The sequence below is a fragment of the Lissotriton helveticus genome, chromosome 2_2 (assembly GCF_964261635.1).
Source record: "Lissotriton helveticus chromosome 2_2, aLisHel1.1, whole genome shotgun sequence".
NCBI classification, from domain to species: Eukaryota; Metazoa; Chordata; class Amphibia; order Caudata; family Salamandridae; genus Lissotriton; species Lissotriton helveticus.
The window spans coordinates 289,770,771-289,793,968 of record NC_136060.1 but is presented as its reverse complement, the minus strand read 5'-3'; the positions used below and the strand labels follow the sequence as shown (position 1 = coordinate 289,793,968).

At 46.0% G+C, this 23,198-nt stretch overlaps 1 protein-coding gene across 3 annotated transcripts in view; it reads right to left on the bottom strand.

The window, feature by feature from the left end:
• The window catches only part of FAM184B (family with sequence similarity 184 member B), a 619,377-nt gene that overhangs the window by 362,301 nt on the left and 233,878 nt on the right, over positions 1-23,198 (bottom strand). For all 3 annotated transcript variants that reach the window (XM_078678422.1, XM_078678421.1, XM_078678423.1), the window contains exon 12: positions 12,418-12,534. In XM_078678422.1, coding sequence (XP_078534548.1) covers positions 12,418-12,534 — 117 coding nt within the window. The remainder of the gene's footprint in view (positions 1-12,417; positions 12,535-23,198) is intronic.

Here is a 23,198-nt window from a genome sequence, read left to right as displayed (position 1 = left end):
GGATTAACTCCCTCTGCGTGTCCACTTCCAATGACAACATAACTGCAAAACCCGAGAAAATAACAAAGCAGAAGAATTCCGAAACATAAAAATCAGCTTCAGTTCAGCCATATAGTACTCACAGTGCACCAGCTGCCCCTCTTGCGGATAATAGTGGTAGTGAAAGGGCCAGCTGCAGCCTGTACTATGAGTACCTGGGAGGTTATCTTGATTTGGCTTTAGGGTCTGGTTGATATCCAATGGTGTGTGACTTCTTCCAATATGTCCCTCTCTTCTAGATGTGGATCAATAAGTGATTGTTCAACAGGGGCTTAAGAAGACAGGCATGGCTAACCGGCCTGAGAGGTGCCCATGGCTAAAGAATTGAGGGAACCAATGAATCTTTCTAAGGAGTCCTGGTTTGTCAAATTCCTTTGATTTTTCATTGATTGTGATCATCATAGTTGGCAGTTCACTTAGTCCGAAATGGATGTCCCAGTTTCTCAATCGTTGTAGGAGGGCCAGAAAATTATTCAGATTCAGATGGTTTCGAACAAGAAATCCTGTGTGATATGCATCAATGCGTTATTTGTTCACTTTTTTAGGAATGGCCTGTTTGATGGCTGCGCGTACAACCTGGTGTTTTTTTTTTTTTTTATTTATTTATTTTTTTTTATTTTTTTTTTTTATAAAACAACAACACAAAACAAGGCAATAGTAATCATATTTACAATCATGTGTCCTACGGCATGGATCTCCATGTGAGTCATTAGGAATCAAACAATTATAACAAGAGGCGGGAGAGGTCAGCAGTGAAGCAATACAGTAATCATATTTGAAATCAAGTACATGGAATGTCACTCAGGGGGACAGGGGAACATCCGAATTTAAATCATGAGGGGGAGTACATATGCTCCCTCGATAGGGACCAGACCTTGCTCCATTTTCTAGGTCTACCCCTAGCCAAATAAACTGTCTTCTCTCTAAACATGCACCAATCCATATTTTCCTTCCATACCGACACCCTGGGTGACCGCTGGGAACCCCACAGCTGTGCGATGTCTCTCTTGGCTATAATGTTCCCCAGAGTCGCCCATTGGGTCTGTGCAGCATTATAGTCATTCGGTTCCCACACATTCAACAGGCAACGCCTGGCCTCAGGCAGTAAGGGCACCCCAGTGACCCTTTCCATAACTGTATGAACGCGGGCCCAAAACGCAGTCACCACCGGACATTCCCATATAATATGGATGAAGGTACCAGTCACACCACATCCACGCTTACACAACCCATCCTGAGAAAAGCCCATCTCAATCAAACGCGGACCAGTGACATATACACGGTGTAGGATCTTAAGCTGGACAAGCCGAAGACGGGCAGGTATAGCCACCTCCTTGGGAGAGGACAAGGCAGACTGCCAATCCTCGTCATCCAGCTCCAAGCCGTCTCCAACCCAGACCTCCCTGAGACGTACAAGCATATCGGCCCGGTTATTGATCAACTTTTTATATATTAGTGAGATCGTACTGTCAGGCATGTGACCATCCAGTATACGATCCTCGAGGGGAGAAGATTCGGGGATATCAGTGCCCGCGGCAAAAACCGAACTCAAAGCATGCCGGACCTGTACATATCTGAAGAATTCCTTGTCATCAAGCTCATACTCTGTCCTCAAGGCTTCAAAGTCCATAACGGTCCCCCTGGACCAAAGGTCTCCCACCCTGCTAATGCCAAGCATGTCCCATTTATCAAAGCCTTTCGTTTTCCACAAACATCCCAAACTTTCAGAGGCGTACAACGGAGTTGCTCAGGTCAGCCTGTCCCTCCATCCCAAAGCCGCATTTGCATCGTGCCAAACTCGCACAGCAATCTTAGTGGGACCAGTCAGCTTCCTGCCAATCACCTTAGAATAAAGAGCTCTGTTGTAGTCCCCACCCGGCAGCAAAAGTTTATCCAGCTCAAATGCCGGGTTAAAACCGGGCGCGTAAGTCGCATGGTTAATCGCACTCAGCTGGGAGGCCCAATAATAACGCTTGATATCCGGAAGCGCTATGCCTCCATCATACCAAGGGAGCGTGAGCTTAGAGAGGGCAATGCGTGCACGCCCATCCCAAATCAACCGTCCCTGCAGATGTTCCACTTCACGAAAATAACTAGAAGGAATGACGTCAAAGGAGTTCTGGAGCGCGTACAAAAAGCGCGGCAGGGACCTCATTTTGAAAAGGGCGGCTCGCCCAAGCGGCGACAGTGGTAGCCGACGCCATCGTGCTACATCAAGTTTCAGCCTCTGAAGTGGAGGGAGCAGATTGCGGTCGTAACGGACAGCGGGGTCCAGGGATATGTAAATCCCTAAATATTTAAAACCCGTCTCCGAAATCTGAATAGGGAATCGATGAGGCAGTGAAGGGAGACCCCCCGAAAGTACATAGACACAGGATTTCTTCCAATTGATGATGAGACCTGAGTTCTTGCCAAAAGAAGTAAGAACATCAAAAAGGACGTTGAGAGATTTTTGAGGGGACGTTAGGTACAACAGAATATCATCCGCGTACAGCGAAATGCGATCCTCCAAATCAGGTGTCCACCGGATACCTTTTATAGAAGGCTCCCAACGAAGCCAGGCAGCCAGCGTCTCCAGAGCGAGGGCAAAAAGCAGGGGAGACAACGGGCAGCCCTGCCGCGTGCCTCGCCCAAGGGTAAAAGAAATAGACGCTCTGCCGTTAACTACAACCTGAGCCAAGGGCTTCTCATATAAAAGTTTCACCCATTCAATAAATACAGGGCCGAATCCGAATTTCGTAAGAGCCGCCCAGAGGTATGGCCATTCGATTGTATCAAAGGCCATGGTGGCGTCTAAGGAAGCCAAAATGTCTGGCTCTCTGAGAGACTCCGCCCTCGCAAGTACGCCGTGTAAACGCCGGAGATTAAGCGCAGTATTGCGATGCGGGATGAAACCGGATTGATCCGGGTGGATCAAGTCGCCGATGACCCTGATCAACCGATTAGCTAACAATTTGGCTAAAATTTTGGGTTCAGCATTCAAGAGCGAAATGGGTCTATAGGAAGCGCAACAGTCCCGCGGCTTCCCCTCCTTATGGATGACAACGATTGTAGCAAGCCGCTGATCACGAGGGAGGGACCCAGAGTCCAACGACTCCAGGAACATATCCCTAAGATAGGGCGCCATTTTGTCAGGTCACAATTTGTACAGTTCGACAGGCAGTCCGTTGGGACCCATAGCCTTACCAGGACGAAGAGAACGAATGGCAACAGCAACCTCGTCAGCAGAAAGTGGTGCATCCACAAGGTCTCTATCAGCTTTGGACAGGCAGGGCAGTGCAATGTCCCGCAGTAACAAACGGGAGTCCTCCTCATCCCTGCCACAGACCGAAGAATAAACCCCTCGGAAATGATCAACAAAGCATTCTACAATCACAGCTGGGTCAGTCACACTCCTTCCATCCGGCCTCACGATCACAGGGACAACCCGATTCGCTCTTTCTTTCTTGTCAAGCCATGCAATCAATTTACCAGCCTTGTCTCCCACATCATACAGTCTGCCCTGTTGCTCCCTGTTTATTACTTTGGCAGCATCAGTAACCAGGGCCCTATAATCCATCTGTTTCAGATTGAGGGAATGGAGTTTAGTGCGAGTAACACCCACCTCAAGGTCACTCTCCAGAGCAGCTATGTCTGTCTCAAGACGAACCAATTCCTCACATATAGCTTTCTTAGCACCAGCAATTAGCGACAAAGAGCGGCCACGTATAACAGTTTTGAAAGCCTCCCACAATGACACTGATGAGGACACAGACCCCACATTTTCAAGAAAATAATGGTCGGTGGATTTTATCAGCTCAGAACCGATTTTGGGATTCCGGAAATACCAGGGATTTATGGGAGCCACTCGTCCCTCACTACCCACCCGAGTTTCCATGCAAAGCCACAGGGGGGAATGGTCCGAAATGCCCCGGGGAAGGTGTCTGATTTCTCTAATCGAGGAGGATAGGGCTGCTGGCATCAACACGTAATCAAGCCTGGAAAGACTCCCATGGGCCCCGGAGTAAAAAGTATACTGTGACTGAACAGGATGCATCAGTCTCCAACAGTCTATCAGACCAAAGGTGTCCAAAAACCCACTCAGCCATGACTGGGACTGAGCTAAATCCCTGGGGGGGTGGCGATCTAAAGTGCCGGAGATAACCGAATTAAAGTCACCACCCATGATCAGGAGACCGTCCGGGAGTCCCAACATCAACCGCCCGATGTCAGCGAAGGTGGAAGCCTGCAGACCCGGGGGAACGTATACTGAGATCAGAGAGAGTGTCTCCCCCTCCCACCTTCCAGTAAGAGCGGCATAGCGCCCTCTATCATCGAGGATTACCTCGTCTATCTCCAAAGGGAGAGAGGACCGAATGAGAACACCCACACCCCTAGAACCAGAGGTGAACCCGGAGTGTGCCACGAGACGATATCCTCGTCTATTCATGGCGTGACACACATTTCCAATTAAATGTGTTTCTTGCAAAAGCATGACATCAGGGGAAAGACGTCGCAGGAACTGCAGCACAACCCTCCGCTTTATCTTATCTCCCAGTCCATTGACATTCCAAGACAAGAGCCGCAACCCACTACCCCCCATCCCGAGAGATGTAGAGTCCATCCCACACCGGACAACAAGATCGAGTCAAAAGAAAAAACAATACATTGCCTTGTAAAAAACAGTGAACACACAAACACCCCCCCACCACCCCCCAACTGGTACCCGTTACAACACCCCCCACCCTGCACCCCTGCGTACGACTCAAAAGCCACCCCAACTTGCAGTGTGCCTGTCCCCTGACATTTAAACTAATCTACACAAAGACACCCAGAGGAGGAAAGAGTCCCCTTCCCCCCCCGCCACCCTCGGGTCAATCACCAAGAAAACATTGTAAGGCGAGAATCATAAAACTCAGCTGCGAGACAATTGAAGTGTTCAGACAACGGGAACCACAGTGTCACTCTTGGTCCAGCACCCCACCCTCGGCGCCACCGGGGTGCCCAGTTCGATCATCCCTTTTGGGCCAAGAGTCCAGCCAGTCACCGACATTTTCTGGGCGGTCGAAGAAAAATGTCCGGTCCTCGTATTCGACACGAAGCCTCGTCGGGAACAGCATGGCATATTTGAGGCCCAGATCTCGCAATCGTCGCTTCACTCCCTGAAACCCCATCCTCTGCCTCTGAACAAGCTGGGTAAAGTCCGGATAGAAGTGCACTGAGGCATTGTCAAACTTGACGGGGCCACCCATTCGCGATGCCTGTAGGATAGCATCTCTGTCCCTGAAGTGAAAAAGCCTAGCAATGATGGGTCTCGGTGGGGCACCCGTCTTAGGCTTCCCGCCCGGAACACGGTGGGCTCGTTCAACAGCAAAAAATGTGCTGAGTCCAGTGGGGGCAAGATGGTTCAAAACAAGGTCCTCCACAAGGAGATCAGTTGCAGAGTTTCCGGGGGTCTCAGGGACACCAATAATGCGCACCTTATTGCGTCTGGACCTATTTTCGAAATCCTCGAGTCGACGAGCCATAAGGTCGTTGGAAGAGCGCAGATTACCGACTTCGGTCTGTTTGTCTGAGACATCAGTAGTAAGGCTAGAGGTCTTTAAATCCAACGATTTGACCCTTTCATTGGTCTTCGCCAGGTCGGCTCTGATCAAAGTGATATCGACGGCCACTGTGTCAATCTTTAGAGCAAGGGCATCATATTGCTGACTCATGGAGGCCTTCATGCTGGCGATGGCACTCATAACATCTTGAAGGGACACTCCAGAAGGAACAGCCGGGTCAACCGTTTGATCTGCAGGGGTGCGGCTGGTACCACTCGGGGACCCCTTAGGCTGAGTGTAACGGTCCATAACGTTGGTCTGAGTCGGTCCCCCCCGGAGAGGCGCCTTGGTTTTCCGCTTCTCAGTGTCGGGTACGGTGGCCATGTTGGAAAAAGTGCCCCGGAGGGGCCCTCGAGACCTGGTGAAAATGGCCGAAGGAAACGAGGCCACAGATTCCAAAAGTGTGACAAAGTGGCGTAAATGCCGACTCAGTTCGACACGAGACACTTGCAGACGTAGGCACAAGGGGGAAGCAGAGCCAAGTCGGATCCGGGGTGTATCGACCCGCCTCTCGATCAGCTAAGGCCCAAACTCCGCAAGCGAAACCGAAAGTAGAAAGAGGGGCTGCCAGAAATAGAACCCCTCTAGCCGTTGTTGTTCAACTACTTCACGACTTCCTAACCAACATAGCCCCGGGTCTCTTCCTCGGGCGGGCCGAAAAGTTCAAATCGATGCAGCTGCGGTTCCCAAAGTCAACATTTAATTTTTGGAAGAATGGAAGTGTCAGCCAAGGTTAGTCTTCAAAGGCCCATAATCGAAATCAGGATATTTTCCAGGATATATGCGAAGGGCGGCGAGGGTCTCGGGAGCTCTGTGCTCACGCGGTCATCTCGGATGCTCGCGAAGCTCCTCCTCTCCAACCTGGTGTTTTTGTTCATGATACAAGAAACAGTCAATTGTTTCCTCTGCTGAGTTTATCTTATGATCCCTTATCAGGATATGTCCGTTCTCTGGCACTCCAAAGACATGTTAAAGGTTAGTTTTGTAAATTCTAGCATGAAGTGAGTAAGGAACGCGATCACCCCATCTACCTCCATTTTCTCAGGAATAGCAACAAATCGAATGCTGTCCCTCCTATTTCTATCTTCCAGTCCTTGTATGCACCATCTTCAACAACGGAAGCGCAAAGTTTTAGGCGGAATGTAGCAGGACTTATAAGCAGAAGAACAGAACTTTTAAAGGGAAGGTGTCTGCACATCTCAGCAAGAGTGCAACACTCAAAGTGGAATGCTACCGACTTTCTCCCCAGGGCTGTAATCATTTTATTAGGAGAGTAAAGCACTTCAACAAAAGTGCATGACTTTAGTACCAGCACTTCCCAGCAAAAGAATAGCATTCTTAAAGAGTACGTATCTGCACTTTTCAACTGGAGTAGTTTTCAGCTCAGTGACGTGGGGAACTGGGGAGACCCCTGCTGCTGCTTTCCTCCGCCAACAGGAGAGCGAGATAGCCGGTATCCACAATGAGCATTCAGTGGGGAGAGGGAGGGGGCAGAGAGGGGTCTGTTTCTAGGCTATAACTGGCAGTTACAGAATGCGTATTTCTTGTTTTCCTTGTTTCTCAGATGGTGCCACAGAGGCACAAACCGGAGCGGGAGGACTGCAAACTACCCTGTATCCTGCCTGCTAAGTTACGCCACATCAATGTTAGCTGTTCATGTTGCACACTCCACAAGCTGAAGTTTTACTTGGCTCATGCATAAATTGTAAGTGTTATTGATACCCAAGAATATGCATCCTATATCAGGATTCCAGTTTGAAAATGAAGGCATTTATAAGTGGAAAGGGTGGAATTATGTTTTTCTGAGGCTGTGATATTTTCTGCATGGTTATGGATTTACCAAACTTGCCACCTAAACCACTGTCTGCTGCAAAATTCGCAAATTTCAAGAAAGGCCAATAATGCTTTCTCACTCAGACGAATCAAAATTACTAAAAGGATGCCACACAAGGTTCAATGCAATGGCAAATAATTTTCAAAGATTATCGATTCACTTTTCAGCTGGTGAATGCTGTTTTTAGGTGTTAAATTGTTGCTAGTAGCTTGGTAGAAACATTTCACTGGGGAGTATTAATGCATTACAAAATGAAAAGAGCACTGAATGTGCTGCATATTCTGCATGATTCGTCTTTTCCTTGCTGCATATTTTAGTCAACCGTGCCCTATAATTTGCTCGTCCATTGCCAGATCATTTTAGTGACTTATAAGGTGCAGCCCTCCAACATCAATTACCGCTAAGTTCTTTCTGGTGAAAGTGAGGAGGGTTTGGAAATTAGCATGTTTTGTAGATGGCCTAGTACTTTAAACAGCCAGGTTTCTAGAACGGCAACGCATTTGTTTCCATTTTTGTTGGGATGCAACGCGGTCAGAAACAGGGCTCTGCCACATGAGCACAGAACATGAGAGGAGTGTTGTGTGTTTTGCTGAAGAGTTTTGGGTCTCCAACGCATGCATTTGGTGGGAGAGAAAGAGCGTCCCAACAGTAGTCCGGGTGCGGACCAGGTGATAGTGTAATGATTTCAGTGTCAGTGAGAAGGAGTGCTATTGTTTACTTGCCACAGTGTTCTCACTGAGTTACTTGTGATTGTTGGTGATCTTTGTTGCTTGAAAGAACTTTAAAGAGGTTCTAAAGTCCTGATTCGTTTGTGATAACACACGTGCAGATAACGTTACCACCTACGGGTAGTAAGCCTGGTATTTGCAAGGATTACGTGAGGTTTGAGAAAGAACTACGCAACTTCGCACATCCATTCCAAAAAAAAAATATCATTTAGTTTTCTAAGATGTAAAACCTTCAAAACAGGCTCAGAACCTTCTTCTTAAATTCTTTTCCTCCATCTTCAGGGGCATAGCTTCCATTGGTGCAGCGGATGGCATACAACCGGAACCAAGAGGCCTTAGGGGCCCAGAGGCCGTCAGGGCCCACTGAAACCTGATTATTTGATGTATTTTACAGTTCAAACACCAGCATAGGGTCCAATTTCCTTCCATGCCTCAGAGCCATGGCTCTTTGGCATCTCCATTGTCCCTCTTGTAGGCCCGATTGCCTCAACAGGAATGGATCATCAATCTGCCGCTCTTCCGCTAGGCAGATAGACCTTGTTTCACCCAGCTCTAGAGGTCACACTTGTTTACAATATTCAGCTCGAAAAATGTCATTCAGGTGTTATGCTAATTCATTTATTTACAAAAACTGTTTATTAAAATGCAGTACATAACAGAAACAAAATTCACATGGAAAAAACACTCCCCATTAGCAGTAAAAAAATAGGGATATGCCATTTCTTTCCACATGCTTGTTCCCCACAGGGAATTACAATGTGGTCGTTACAACGCAAATCGTAGCAATTACTTGCTCGGGGGAGAGAGGGGCGCTGGATGTTGGAATAGTATAATTTACTATTCCAACTCCAGTATGTGCAACAGTAGGGAAGGTGTTGGATTTTAAATCCAACACCTTCTCCCCCTCCGCAAGTCGTTGTTCCGACTTGCGGAGTAATGGTATGCGTTGGAACGACTGCGTTGTAATTCCCTGCGGGAAAAAGGATTCGTGGTAAACTATTGTTTACCAAATTTTGACTTTCTGCAACCACATAAAAATGAACGTGAACACATTAAATGTAACCTTTTCTAACTGAATTAATAAGAAGTGATACATTTTGCTTCAAGGCGACACAAGAAGCAAGAACATAACAAACCACGACTGTGACCAATGCAAGCCAGCAACCTAGAAATAAACACATCCTTTAATGAGGAAGTAAAGGGAGGCTGTAAATGGTGTTGCACTTTTCTCGTGGTTTTGAAAAAGTAGGTTTATTTCAGATTTGTATTAGTAATAACAGCAGTGTGCTGGTTAATATAGTAGTATTTATCTACTTATATATCTGTTTGAGTATTTGCTTATTTATTGTTTGCAGCCTGCAGTTGCAACCTGGAAGGCACCCGAAGGCCAGTGTGTGACAGCGAGCAAAAACGGTGCTTGCAACTGCCTGGTGGGTGCCATCTGGAGGCGCCGTGATAAATGTGCCCGAGGCTAACAACAGGAATTCCCAAATTACACCCTCTGCCACTTGTGCTTTCATCACTGGGACGGCGAAATGACTTCCCACTCCCAGGCTCTCTAAGGTCTAAGTAGGTTCACTGCGAATTTTGAGAAGAAAAGGCCGTTTCCGAGCTGCGATATTTACTCCAAAAGCCTTGAAGATAAACTGGCTGTCAGAAAGAATTTTGAGGAGACCGCTGCTTTCAACCGACCAGTTCTTGAAAGACAAGGAGTATCGTGACAACATCCGGTAATATCGTCTATTCTGCCGCGTTAAATGTATATATATATATCTTCTTCTCCAAAGTGACCCTTTGCTCATAGGGCGCTCCACAGCCGGTGCTCTGCATAGGGACCGGGTCCAGGTCCGATTTTTTAATTCTTTTGGACAAAGGATGCGGCACACCGAATGGTATTTGCTTATTTTATTAACAAGCTCTCCCCCTGAGGTCAGCTTTGATCAACCTCACCAAGAGTCAAAGGACTGTAGCGCTTCCGGCCGCAGCTGCCAGCTCGCTGTGTAGTTTATAAGTGCCTATACTTTTCGTTTTATTGCTATGCTAGAAATTCCAGTTGTCCAGTTACAAACAGTTTTATATGAAGTTATGCTAGATAGGACTATTTATAGTTGACAGAAAAAACTCAAAGGAAATTGTGCTTTTTATATAAAAAAGCAGTCTGACACAACAAGATTTAAATCCCCTCTACACACTGATTTTCAATTGTCAATATTGACACAATCGCTGCCAATTAATGTATTGCCAATTGATGTAATGTCCTTGGGCTCTGGGCCGTATGCTCAGATAAAGGACAACACGGACCCTAGTTTAGTGATGCATAACTGGCCTTGAGCACTTGCGGCCGGCAATTTTTTAGGTCCCAGCTGGATAGCACATCCACTATCTTTTCGAAACTTTTTTTAGGTCGAGCCTGGGCAGCGCATGTGCTGCTCTGTGAGGCATGCTGTATTCGGGTGTGGACTTGAAGCTCTGCTCATATTCTGCCCATCTTTTCGAACTGGCTCTTGTTATTGTCTTTCTAAATCGTTGCTTTTGATTTATAAATAGGCTTATTAGTCCCTCCTTGGTACTGCCTCATCTGCACTTGTAACCTCCCATAAGGACTAGACTTTTTACTTGTGTTGTTAGACGGTCTGCTTTATCTAATCGGTGAACACTATTTTCTTTAATGATTTTCCCCAATTTGACAAACGACATGCTTCGCTAGAACCCAGCAAGCCGCACACTTTTGTATTTTTTTTACAAATGGAAGCCGTTCTGCATTAGGTATAGCGGCTGCGCTTCTTTATTTATTTAATTTGCCAGTGCGGTCTGCTTTAACTATATCAACCGTGCTTCTTTATTTATTCAATTTTAATTTGCAAGCGCGGTCCTCTTTAACTATAGCGGCCGCCCTTCTCTATTTAATTTGCAAGCATTGTCAGCTTCAACTATAGCAGCTGCGCTCCGTTATTTATTTAATTTGCAGGCGAAGTCTGCTTTAACTAAATCGTCAATGCTTCTTTATTTTGTCAACACAGTTCGCTTTAACTTTTTAAAGGGGACTGCGTTACGGAACCTTTTTTTTGGGGGGGTGAATGTGCCTCATATGGTTGTTTCACTTTCATGATGGCTGTGCCCCTTTCTTTAGACACTGTTCACCGTATTCAGGTTACAGCGAGCTTAAAGACTGGTAGGGGTTATTTTTAACCCTGGGCAAAGAACTACGCTACGCTTGCGTAGTTTGTGAAGTTTGCGCAACTTGGCACTACGCTAACTGCATGTAGCACAGTGCAAACATGCGTAGCGTAGAGTAGCGTAGCGTAGCGGTCATTTTTTGCTTTCTCGCGGTCCTCAACGTCAAGTTGGTGACCGCGAGAAAGCAAAATGACATCCTCGCAAGACTTTTTCCTTGTTCGCGATCGTGAGCTTGGAAAATAAACCTCCTGGCGGAATTCTCAAAGCGGGGAGGTCAGGTTTCTCATTGCGAGTGGCCGCGCATGCTCGTGATGAGAAACTACCAGTCTGCGTTGAGAAAGCTGCAGCTCGAGTAAAAATCTACTCAAGCGGCAGAAAAGTACAGCTCGCACTGTGCAAGATGCCATTTTCAATGATTGCACAGTGCCGGATGCTTGTCCGCACTGTGCAATCATTGAAAACGACATCTTGCACAGTGCGAACATGCTACTTTGCAGTTTGTGAAGTGCTACGCGTAGCTCGCGTAGTGCGAAGTGCACTTCGCGTAGCTAGGCGTAGCGCTACTTCGCGAACTACGCCCACCCCTAGTTATTTTAAGCTGCACCGGTAGGCTGAAGTAAGCATCGTCGGTCGTGAAGAGGGGAGGGCACTAGGCCAAAGTGAAATTATTATTTAGGGTACGAAGACGTTATAGGGACTGGCTTGTATTAGGTTGTCGGTAATAGAGGAAGAAAGGTATAATAAGTGTCTGTAAGGCAGTCTTTTCACACTTTTCACATTGTCTTCGATAGCTCCTCCATCCCGACCAACGTTGTAATGAGAGACATCATTTTAAAGCGCTGGTCGGTGTCAGGCGTTGAGTGGTGCTTTACTGCCACCTGGTGGTTAATGAAAGTAAATGAAAGTAAAACCAGTTGACCATAAAAGAGGATAATAGCACAAAGGGCTGACTGAGCAAGATGGACAGCATAAAGGTATTGAGGAAGAAGTGTTTTAGCACATTATGGGTAATATACACGCTACAGTTTTGTAGCAGGTGTTGCAGATAAGAAACTTGCCTGATGTTTCCTCAGTCCCTTCAGATGTTTCAGCTCATTCAGCAGCTCCTCAATTTGCTTTCTTTGGTTGCTACAGGAAATCTGATGCTCTGATAGCTCTGCCCGAAGGGAATCTGCAAACAAAAAGGAAAGGGAAAAGGTCGGTTACTGTGAGTACTTACGTCCAGGTGTGGAAAAGTAAATTTTGCCATGTTCTGTGTCCCTACGCTTCATCCATCATATGTTATGTGTGCATGACCAATATGCATATGTTATCCCCCATGCCTGATTAATGACGCAATTCCAGTTGTGTCCACCTCTAGTATGTTAGTTTCCAGTCCTCGTGAATACTACGAATATTAGGCCTATGTAAAGTAATGTTGCCACGTTTCTCAGTGTGCACGTTATTCCATTATAAAGTCCCCGTTTCCAGGCCTCAAAAGGGCCCGGATCCTGGATTCAGCTCCTGTCTCCTGAAAGCCTCGCTGAGGAGCGATACAGCCCCCACCTGTATCCTCGACCCTTCACTTACTTCCTGCCTCACAGTGCCCAGTGCAGCTTGGTTCTGCCTCTGAGTCTGCCAAAAGTATGTTATAGTTCCAGTTATCAGTTCAGTCCTCCTCTTCTGCATTCCTAAGCTACTGAACTGCATCAATAGTTTCCGTCATTGTCTAGCCTTCTCGTCTCCATGTTAGAGAAATACTGTATTTAATGGTCATTTAATATTCTTCATCACGCACTACATGTAGAATAATGCATGGTCCAGTCTTAGAATCAAGTTAGCTTTTCCCCTCATGACTTCTAGTTTATATCAACATGTTCCCTAAACATCAGATACCAGATAGGGTCTAGGTACATGTCGCTCCGACCCTTCAGACTCTAGTCTCTGCTCCTAGCACAGAGTTCATAGCCCCCAGCTTCTCCTAGTAACACGTCATTGCCAGTTTTCGCACCATTAGGTTAGAGGTCCCGGCTCCTTAGGTAGCCCCCTCCAAAGTTTCCGCCCATTCATGACATATTCTGTTACGTTTGCATCACATGTCTATGTATACTCCCAGTTACACCTCTTTTTACTGTTATCTCTCGCGACTGCTACGCGTCACGCCTTCTGCTCCACCCACTGCTACGTCTACTGCAATGTAATGCTATGTGTTTGCGCTATGTATATAAGTCAATGTTTTGTTATTGAATGTTAGCGCGCTCATCCCAGACCCAGCCCCGGCAGCTGCCGGGCCTTATTGTCCTATTCCCATGCAGGTTGTCCTGATCCTGTCCTTATGCTGTAATAAACCTGCAGAAACTCCTACTACCTCGAATCTTGACTCTTATTTTATTGAGCTATCTGTTATGCTATAAGTCTAGTCAAAAATAGGGTATTATTTATTTATTTACCACATAATGGCGCCCGAATAGGGACTTGCCCTTTCCCCACGCGTCGGTGAAGCCACGCCGACCCCCTGACCCTCTGCAGTCGTGACGGAACCATACCGTGCACTGGCAGATATTTCTGCTCCAAGTATCCCTCAGGCCCACGGAGGAGACGGAGGAGGCGGTCCAGCATCCAAACGAGACGGTGGAGGAACGCGGCGAGTCCCGACCAGAGCCCAAGCCGAGAGTCCAAGGTCCGAGGTATCCGGAGGCCCACCCGTAACTGAAGTCCGAAGTCCGAAGTCCGTCGTAGTCCAGTCCCGTCCGAGGCCTTCCGTTCCGTGCTGCCCGGTGAGTACCATTGCTGGGGTAGTATCTAGACAGGACCAATCTAAATTGACTCCTGGTCCGTGGGTTGGTGGTACCCAGACTCACAAACGAAGTGTTCACCTAGGTGGATACGGGTCTTGATGCGTTCCTTTATGGGACCGGTATGTTCCGTACTGTTACAGCAGTGCATCCAGTAACTCTAGTCTGTTCCGTTCTCGAGAAAACCTGTTCTATTTCTGTTCTCAGTATTCCAGGTAATATTCTGTTCGAACTGTTATTTATAAATGTTCTTCATGTATTTTAATGTGGTGGTATGAGTGTGATGTGATTTCGTGTTTTTATTGTGTATTGTATTTTGTCCAGATTACAGTTCAGTCATGCCTATATTTTCCAAGTTACGTCAGTTAAAAACTAGAAAGGGTCTGTTAGAGGAAGCAGTTCCTGTCCCGCCTAGGGACAGTCCAGGTCATTTTATGTATCAGAAACATGGCATAAGCGCCATAATGTATCTAGATTTATGGGTAGAGTATACCAAACAGTTAGAAGAAAAGTATAGATGGCCCGTATCGGGTACATGGGATGCCGAATGTATCATGCGAGTAGAAGAAGCATTATGGAAAAAGAAAGCCAGACAGTCACAGAAAGATGCCATCGAGTTATGGCGCAAGGAAGCTCATAAAAGAACGGAAAAGGAAGTCAGAAAGTCAGAGTTAAGTAGAGAATCCCAAGAACGAGCCCAAGAAAGAGAATTAATCGAGATAGGTGAACAAGTCAAAGCCGAACAGTCAGACAGACAGAGGCATGCCCTTATTAAGGGTATGTATCCTCTTCTTGCCGAAGGAGTGCCAAAAGCGACCCCAGAGGCATCCAGTAATTTCCCGCCACCATTAATTCCGACCAAGCTACGTCACAAACCGACCGCAGCTGATATTTTTATTTCGTCCTATCTGGACGACACAGTCCCCGAATATGCAAATCCTGTCCGCGCTCCGCCAGTCCCTGTAAACCAGGTAATTCATGCTCCTCCAGACACCGGAGTACCTGTTACGGTACCCCCGGTCCAGCCTACAGTTCCATTTCCCACTCTGCCAGGACGTAGAGCCTCAGTCGACGATTCTAGTCTAGGGGCCGCAGGGGGAGGTCTTCCTCAAACCCCGCCGCCACACAAGCGTTTATCAGCACTCGAATTACATGCTCAAGCATCACAGCGTACTCCTAAAAGTAATAAGTCTGTCACAGAAATCAGACAAGCCCTTAACGAATGTGTCTATGACGCAGTCCCAGGCGAGTATAATATGGTTTTATATTCCGTACGTGTAAGGAGGGTGACCGAGTATCTAGTCACCTTACCGAATATGAAAGAAGATCTAGACAGAATATATCGTTTCATCCGTACAGGGGATGATCCAGAAAGTATTGGCGAAATTATGTCTCAAAGGAAAGCCGAGATTCAGCTCATGATATTAAAGTTCCTGATCAATTGTTTAATAAGAGAACAAGATTACCCGTCTAAAGATCCCGCCGAAATGAGAATCCTGACAAGGTGGAGTGATAATATAGCCGAGGGTAAGCACAAGACCGTCAGTGCCATGGAGAGTATGTACAAGAAGATTCGTAAAGAAATAATAAGGTTACACGAACAGCGTAAAGCAGCACAAGTAAGCGAGAAAGAAAGTATCTCTGATCCTGAAGAGGAAGAGAACGAGAATCCCGCCAGAATAGCGTATGTAGGAAAATCCAGGTTTCCAGATCGCCATTTACGTCTAGAACCCAAGTCTGTTTTTCATCATCCAGCACCAGAACAAAGTTCCCTAGAACAAGTATTTCAAGCTACCGATCACATTCTGAAATCACGAGTCGGTTACAGTGAACTAAGTACTATGCATGAACAAGAACTAGCCCGATCAGCAGTCCGATGGATTACTGATTCTACCACTTTTCCAGACGAAATAGTGGCACAAATGTTTCTGAAACTGCCCCCAGCCGAGCAACGACTGGTGGGTATGTATATGATCCAGCACCTCATTACTCTGTATGAGGGTCAACATTCTGATCCAGGCCCGTTGCACGATATCCTGAACGAGTTACTCCAGTATAGATGGAGAGGTCTAGGTACCGATTTAATAAGTGTCATTCTAGAACAGCGTCACAAGTATAGAACGTTCCTGAACCCGCATTTTGTTCATGTCTCACCCCCAGAAAGTAAATCATTCTACATAGACAGACAGAATCCGTTACGAGAAGTCCACCCAGTCCAAGGGGCGGGTGGCGTAATGCAACGAGTGTTTGTATACACTCCGATTTCAAAGATGGAACTTCTTGAAATGAAGAAATTAATTCCCTGTCATGACAAAGATCCAGCAGGGTTCCATAGAGAATTAAAGGACATGCTCCGTATGGGAGAATACACTTACCCAGATATCATTAAAATGTTAAAGGTCCTGTTACCCGCAGGGGTGTATGAAAAGTTAAAGGAAAAAGAATGGGAGGTGGGAGAGAAAAAGATCGATTGGGCAGCTCTAGAAGCTGAAGACAAGGCACGAGTACCAGGTACCGGTCTTGGAGATAAATGTAAAGAATTACCAGAATTATTGATTCAAGTTTTACCCAGATTATTGACAACTAGGAAAGAAGACTGGGATGCAATCTCAGCCTGTAAACAGAAACAAGACGAGGATATTAGTGATTTTTATTCTAGATTTGAAAAATGTTTCAGTATCAACAGTGGTCTCAAGACAAGTAGTGAGTCATACCCTCATCTTTTCGTCACCAAATTAGTCGAGAATTCAAGTCCACAAATTAAAAATCGAGTTTTGAAAGTCGAAAGCACCTGGCAAGCTAATACTCCGTCCCAGATGCTCCAGATGCTCCAGTACCACCAGAATAGAATCAGGGAAGAGCAAGAACACGAGAGAAAACGTATGAAAGACACGAAAATGAAAGTGCTAGTTGCACAATCTGTTCCTCAAGACAGTCAGAAGAGGGGTCCAAATCAAGCCAATCAAGCCAGTCATCCTGCAGCTCCCGTTAAAGGGAACTGCAATTATTGTAAACAGCCAGGTCATTTTATAAACGAGTGTGCAGTTCTGAAACACAACATAGCTACTGGTAAGACTAAAGAAAGACCACGTCCGCCGAGACAAGAACAAGTTTCACAGACTCCTCAGTCACAGAATGCACCACAGACAGTTACAGTACCGCAGCCCATTGCTGCAACACAGCATGTTACATCACAGATGTACCAGTATGCACAGTCCGAGTATCCAGAGTATCAGTCATATTCATGAAACAGCCTAGAGAGGGAGGTAGGCTTGCCTCTCATCGAGATACCTGTAGACCAAGAAGGTCCCTATGTTCACAGTCAAGTATTAGGGAAAGACAGAAAGTTTTTGATCGATACAGGGGCAAGTAGGACCACAATAAGTCACGCCGAAGTTCCAGGGGCTCCGCTCTCAGGCTCAAGAAATGTTTCCCTTGGATTTTCAGGAAAGCCAATAGTTAATGAAATATCTAAGCCAGTTACTCTAGAAGTAGGTCCATTGTCCCGTACTACTGATCTGTTACTTACTAAGTCATGTCCAGAAAATCTATTAGGTATTAAGACACTGAAAGAGTTAGGTGCAGTTATTTGCTGTTCCCCAGAGGGAATACGTCTGTTCCTACGTGACTTTAAGGGTCACTATGTGTTACGAGATTTTGATTCAAGATTGTCTAATGTTCCACAGCATTTATGGGCGCAAGGTCCAACTGACGTAGGTTACATGCAAATCACACCCCATCGTGTGACTCTCAAACCAGGTGTAGTGTTACCACGAATCAGGCAGTACAGATTGCCACTTGAGGCTGTAGCAGCCTTATCCAAAATTATTGACGAGCTCATGGCTCAAGGAGTAGTTGTAGAAACTGACTCCAATGTATGTAATTCTCCGATCATTCCAGTCATGAAACGTACTGATCCGAATGCACCCCCAGTATATCGATTAGTGATTGATTTACGAGAGCTTAATAAATGTATTATTCCTCAGTACCCAGTTGTCCCAGATATTTCTTCCCTGTTAACAGCCATTGATTCCGAAGCCATGTTCTTCACTGTCATAGACCTTAAGAATGCATTTTTCAGTGTTCCAATTCATCCAGACAGCCAGTTTCTTTTCGGATTCTGTTTAAATGGAAGGAGCTATATGTTCACACGCGCTCCTCAAGGTTTCACAGAAAGTCCTAGTATTTACAGTCAAGCACTCAAGAGACAACTAGACAACATTCACATGCCAACTGACACTGCCCTGCTCCAGTATGTCGATGATCTACTGATCACAGCCCGTTCTGAACGTGCTTGCGAGCGAGCGTCGCTTACAGTTCTGTATTTTCTAGCCGAGATGGGGCACAAGGTGTCACCTTCGAAGCTTCAATTCTGTGTCCAGCAAGTGGTATACTTAGGACACTTGCTGTCCAAGAGGGGTAGGCAGTTGACACCAGACCGTATCCAGTTAATAGCGAGTCTTCCCCAGCCCAGAACCCAGAAGGAGGTACGTGCCTTTATCGGCCTTACTTCTTATTGTAGACAATGGATTCCCCAGTATGCATTTCTAGCCAAGCCACTGATACAGTTAACGACACAGGAGGCAGCCGTATCGACTGTCCTCCCTTGGACATCTGACCATACACTTAGTTTTAACGAGTTAAAGAAAGCCCTATGTCAAGCTCCAGTTCTAGCTACACCGAACTACAGTAAGCCTTTTACACTTTTCGTTACTGAACGGGAAGGTACAGCATTATCTGTTCTCACACAAGATCAAGCAGGACAATACAAGCCCTGTGCTTATTTTTCGAGCACATTAGATCCAGTCGCCCAGGCGTTGCCTGCGTGCCTCAAGTCAGTTGCAGCCACAGCACTAGCTATCAGACAAAGTGATTCCATAGTTTTAGGACACTCCCTGACAGTACAAGTTCCACATTCAGTAGAAGTTCTTTTAAACCGAACACAAACTCAGCACTTGACAATTGCACGTTTAACAGGTTATGAATTGACACTGTTCCAGCCACACATAGAAATCAGACGCTGCAACGTTCTGAATCCCGCTACACTGTTACCATCAGTTAATTCAAATCCAGACCCACATGACTGTGTGGAAGTAGTTAACATTACGACAAAGCCAAGACAAGACCTGACAGATATTCCGTTATCAGATCCCGACCTGACACTTTATGTAGATGGTTCATGTATGAGAACTAGTACAGGAGAACTAGTCGCCGCGTATGCAGTGACTACTGACACTGAAGTTATCAAGACACACCGTATTGACACCCTGTCCGCTCAAGCAGCAGAGCTAGTCGCTCTGACACAAGCCTGTATACATGCCAAGAACCTGAAAGTTAATGTTTACACAGATTCACGTTACGCATTCGGAGTTGTACACGACTTCGGAGTGCTCTGGCAGGAGAGAGGTTTCATGACTTCTCATGGAACCAAGATTCAGCATGGTCTCCTTATTCAAGCCCTGTTAGATGCCATACATTTACCGACATCTATTGCTATCATGAAATGCAAAGCACATACGAAAGTCACTGACATTATTTCCCAAGGTAATGATCTAGCAGACCGCACAGCCAAGCTTACAGCACAGACTCCAGACATTCCAGTTAATCTGACACATACTCCAGATCCGATTACATGCATGACAGTTAAGGACCCTACACAAGATGTCATAGATATACAGTTACATGCTACCCCCGATGAAATCAAGAAATGGTCTGAACAAGGAGGGGTCCAGACAGATCAAGGATGGTTAACGAAGGGTAGAGCCACATGGTTTCTCCCCGATTCTATGGTTCAAGTCATTATCAATACCGCACATAGTCCAGCACATTTAGGAGAAAAAGCTATGTTAGACAGTATCCAGAACATTTGGTTCAACAAGCATTTACGAGCTGCAGCCAAGCAGAAAGTCCGTACCTGTATGATATGTTGTCAGTTTAATCCAGGTAAAAGTGTCCCGGTGGAACAAGGTGGTTTCCAGCCCCCTGACCACCCTTTTGAGGTCCTCCAGATGGATTATATTCAGATGGAGCGATGTCGAGGTTTCAAGTATGTCCTTGTAGTAGTATGCGCTTTGTCCAGGTGGACAGAAGCATATCCAGTCCCAGATTACACAGCCGCGACCACTGCCAAGCAGTTGGTTCGTGAATTTTTCCCTAGATACGGACTCCCTAGAGTCGTATATTCTGATAACGGTCAGCCATTCTCCTCAGAGTTAATGAAGCACGTTTCCCTGTTGTTAGGGTACCAGTGGAAGTTTCATTGTGTACGCCATCCTGAAGCAGCTGGACTAGTCGAAAGGCATAATCAGACTCTGAAAATCCGCATTGCAAAAGTCTGTAAGGACAAAGGTGTGGACTGGTTAATAGCTCTGCCAGTCGCTTTGTTTTATATGCGCATGGTCGCACATTCCAGATCAGGTCTGTCCCCGTACGAGGTCGTATTCGGCCGCCCCCCTAACATGTGGGGTACTCCTAGACCCCGAAGTATTACCGATGTTTCATGTAATATGCTGACAGATTACCTAGCTTCCTTGATGTCTGCCCTCAACTCATGTCGTTCACAGGTTGCCGCCGCATTTCCAGACAATACCGAGGTGGCACCGCACGAGATCGTTCCAGGCTCCCTTGTGATGATCAGAAATTTTGACAGATCAAGTCCGCTGGAACCACGTTGGAAGGAGCCACGTCAGGTCCTCTTGACCACCCGAACTGCCGTCAAGTTGGAAGGCAGGAAGGGGTGGGTCCACCTTTCTCATGTAAAACTTTTCAAAGGATTGAAACCAGCGTCTAAAAACATTTTCCAGGATTCGAAAGACTGCCAAAATATTGCTCTTAAGGACTGTCCCGCACAAGACATTATTACAACCCCTCCCTTGTTAGAGAAAACTCCGCAACAGGAGTATAAGCTCAAATTAAGGTCTAGTAAAATAAGTCAGTCAGTTTGATTGTATAAGTCCTCCCCTAGGTGAAACGGTTAAATTGTTTCTGACATGTATAAAATAGACCCCCATAGTGAGAGAGTCAGTCGAAGTTCACTTCAATGTATCGTTTTTCTGAGTTTCATATTATTTCTCAGCATAATGATTTCCTGCACCAGCTACGCACTTTTCCTGTGTTTTCCAGTTCCTCATGCAAATATGTCTGCTAATGCTACAGTAGAGCACACGTTTAGTGATCTGCCTCCTCACGAATATTCATACCGCCTCGCTATGCGCAACAACACATTTATCCGTATGTTACATTATTCACACCAGACCAGCAATGCCACTAATTGTTGGGTGTGTGGTCGACTCCCCCCTTTCCAGACACCGAAAGGAGTTCTGCCACTTTTTCCTTATCCATTCTCACACAATGGTTCGTGTGGAGCATGGTCCACGTTAACGTCATCCTCAACAGATATGTCTTTTCTTAACAGTACATGTTTTCCAGACAAGCAAGGTCTCCCCCACAGAACAGGTTTAGATCTAGAAAATGAAGTATATAATTTAGGTAATTATTCGTCGAATTTCATGGTCCTGAATGTTCAGTCTGATACTACTCCAGACTTACCTGCTATTTCAGTACTACCAGTCAAAGGCGAATTATGTGTCCGTAGTTATGGTTCTGTACACATAGGTCATAGTGAATGTACTACTGTTATCAAGTATAGTGACAGTGGGAAATCTATTTTCAAAGCTTCACGTCATTCTTATTTTATTTGTGGTCAAACCGCATATGTCCGTCTGCCCCTCGATTGGGAGGGAACCTGTTACATTGCCTTCCTACTGCCACCTGTTTTCCTAGCCCCACCTGACTATCATAGGAATTCCTTCCTAGTACATACCAGACACAAGAGAAATCTCCCGATTGTCGATTATACTGAAACTGCTGCAGAGCAATTCATTGATATTGATAAAGGTGTGTTCCCTTATTTAGGCACAGTTGTAAACAGTAAGCTAATCCGTAGGTTAACAAGAACCCTTGAAGCAGTAGTAGATGAGACTGCCTCTGCTCTAGGTAACTTAACCGAAGAGCAATCCTTTATGAGAATTGTTGTGCTCCAGAATCGTCTCGTCCTTGACGTCATACTGGCCGATAGGGGCGGGGCCTGTAGAGTCCTCGGATCCAGTTGTTGCATTTTCATTCCAAATAACGCGCCGTCTGTTTATTCAGCTATAACCAGACTCCATAAGATTGCCCATCTGTTACACCAAGATCCAGGCACCTGGACATGGTCCGGTTGGTTCTGGAATGTAATTTCCGCATGGGGATGGAAAGTCCTGTCCTTTCTAGGTATTGCAGTAGCGATCATATTTAGCTGCTGCCTCTGTATACAATGTGGCCCTGCGATTTGCAGCATGTGTGCTACCTCTTGTATTCCTAGTCCCAAGCCCCGTTCTAAATCCCGTTCCAAGACAATTCGAGACGAGCAAATGGTACTGTATGAAATGATAGATGGTATCATGAAAATTGATGTTTCCTGATGGAAACGTAGTGACAAGGAGGGAATGTGGAAAAGTAAATTTTGCCATGTTCTGTGTCCCTACGCTTCATCCATCATATGTTATGTGTGCATGACCAATATGCATATGTTATCCCCCATGCCTGATTAATGACGCAATTCCAGTTGTGTCCACCTCTAGTATGTTAGTTTCCAGTCCTCGTGAATACTACGAATATTAGGCCTATGTAAAGTAATGTTGCCACGTTTCTCAGTGTGCACGTTATTCCATTATAAAGTCCCCGTTTCCAGGCCTCAAAAGGGCCCGGATCCTGGATTCAGCTCCTGTCTCCTGAAAGCCTCGCTGAGGAGCGATACAGCCCCCACCTGTATCCTCGACCCTTCACTTACTTCCTGCCTCACAGTGCCCAGTGCAGCTTGGTTCTGCCTCTGAGTCTGCCAAAAGTATGTTATAGTTCCAGTTATCAGTTCAGTCCTCCTCTTCTGCATTCCTAAGCTACTGAACTGCATCAATAGTTTCCGTCATTGTCTAGCCTTCTCGTCTCCATGTTAGAGAAATACTGTATTTAATGGTCATTTAATATTCTTCATCACGCACTACATGTAGAATAATGCATGGTC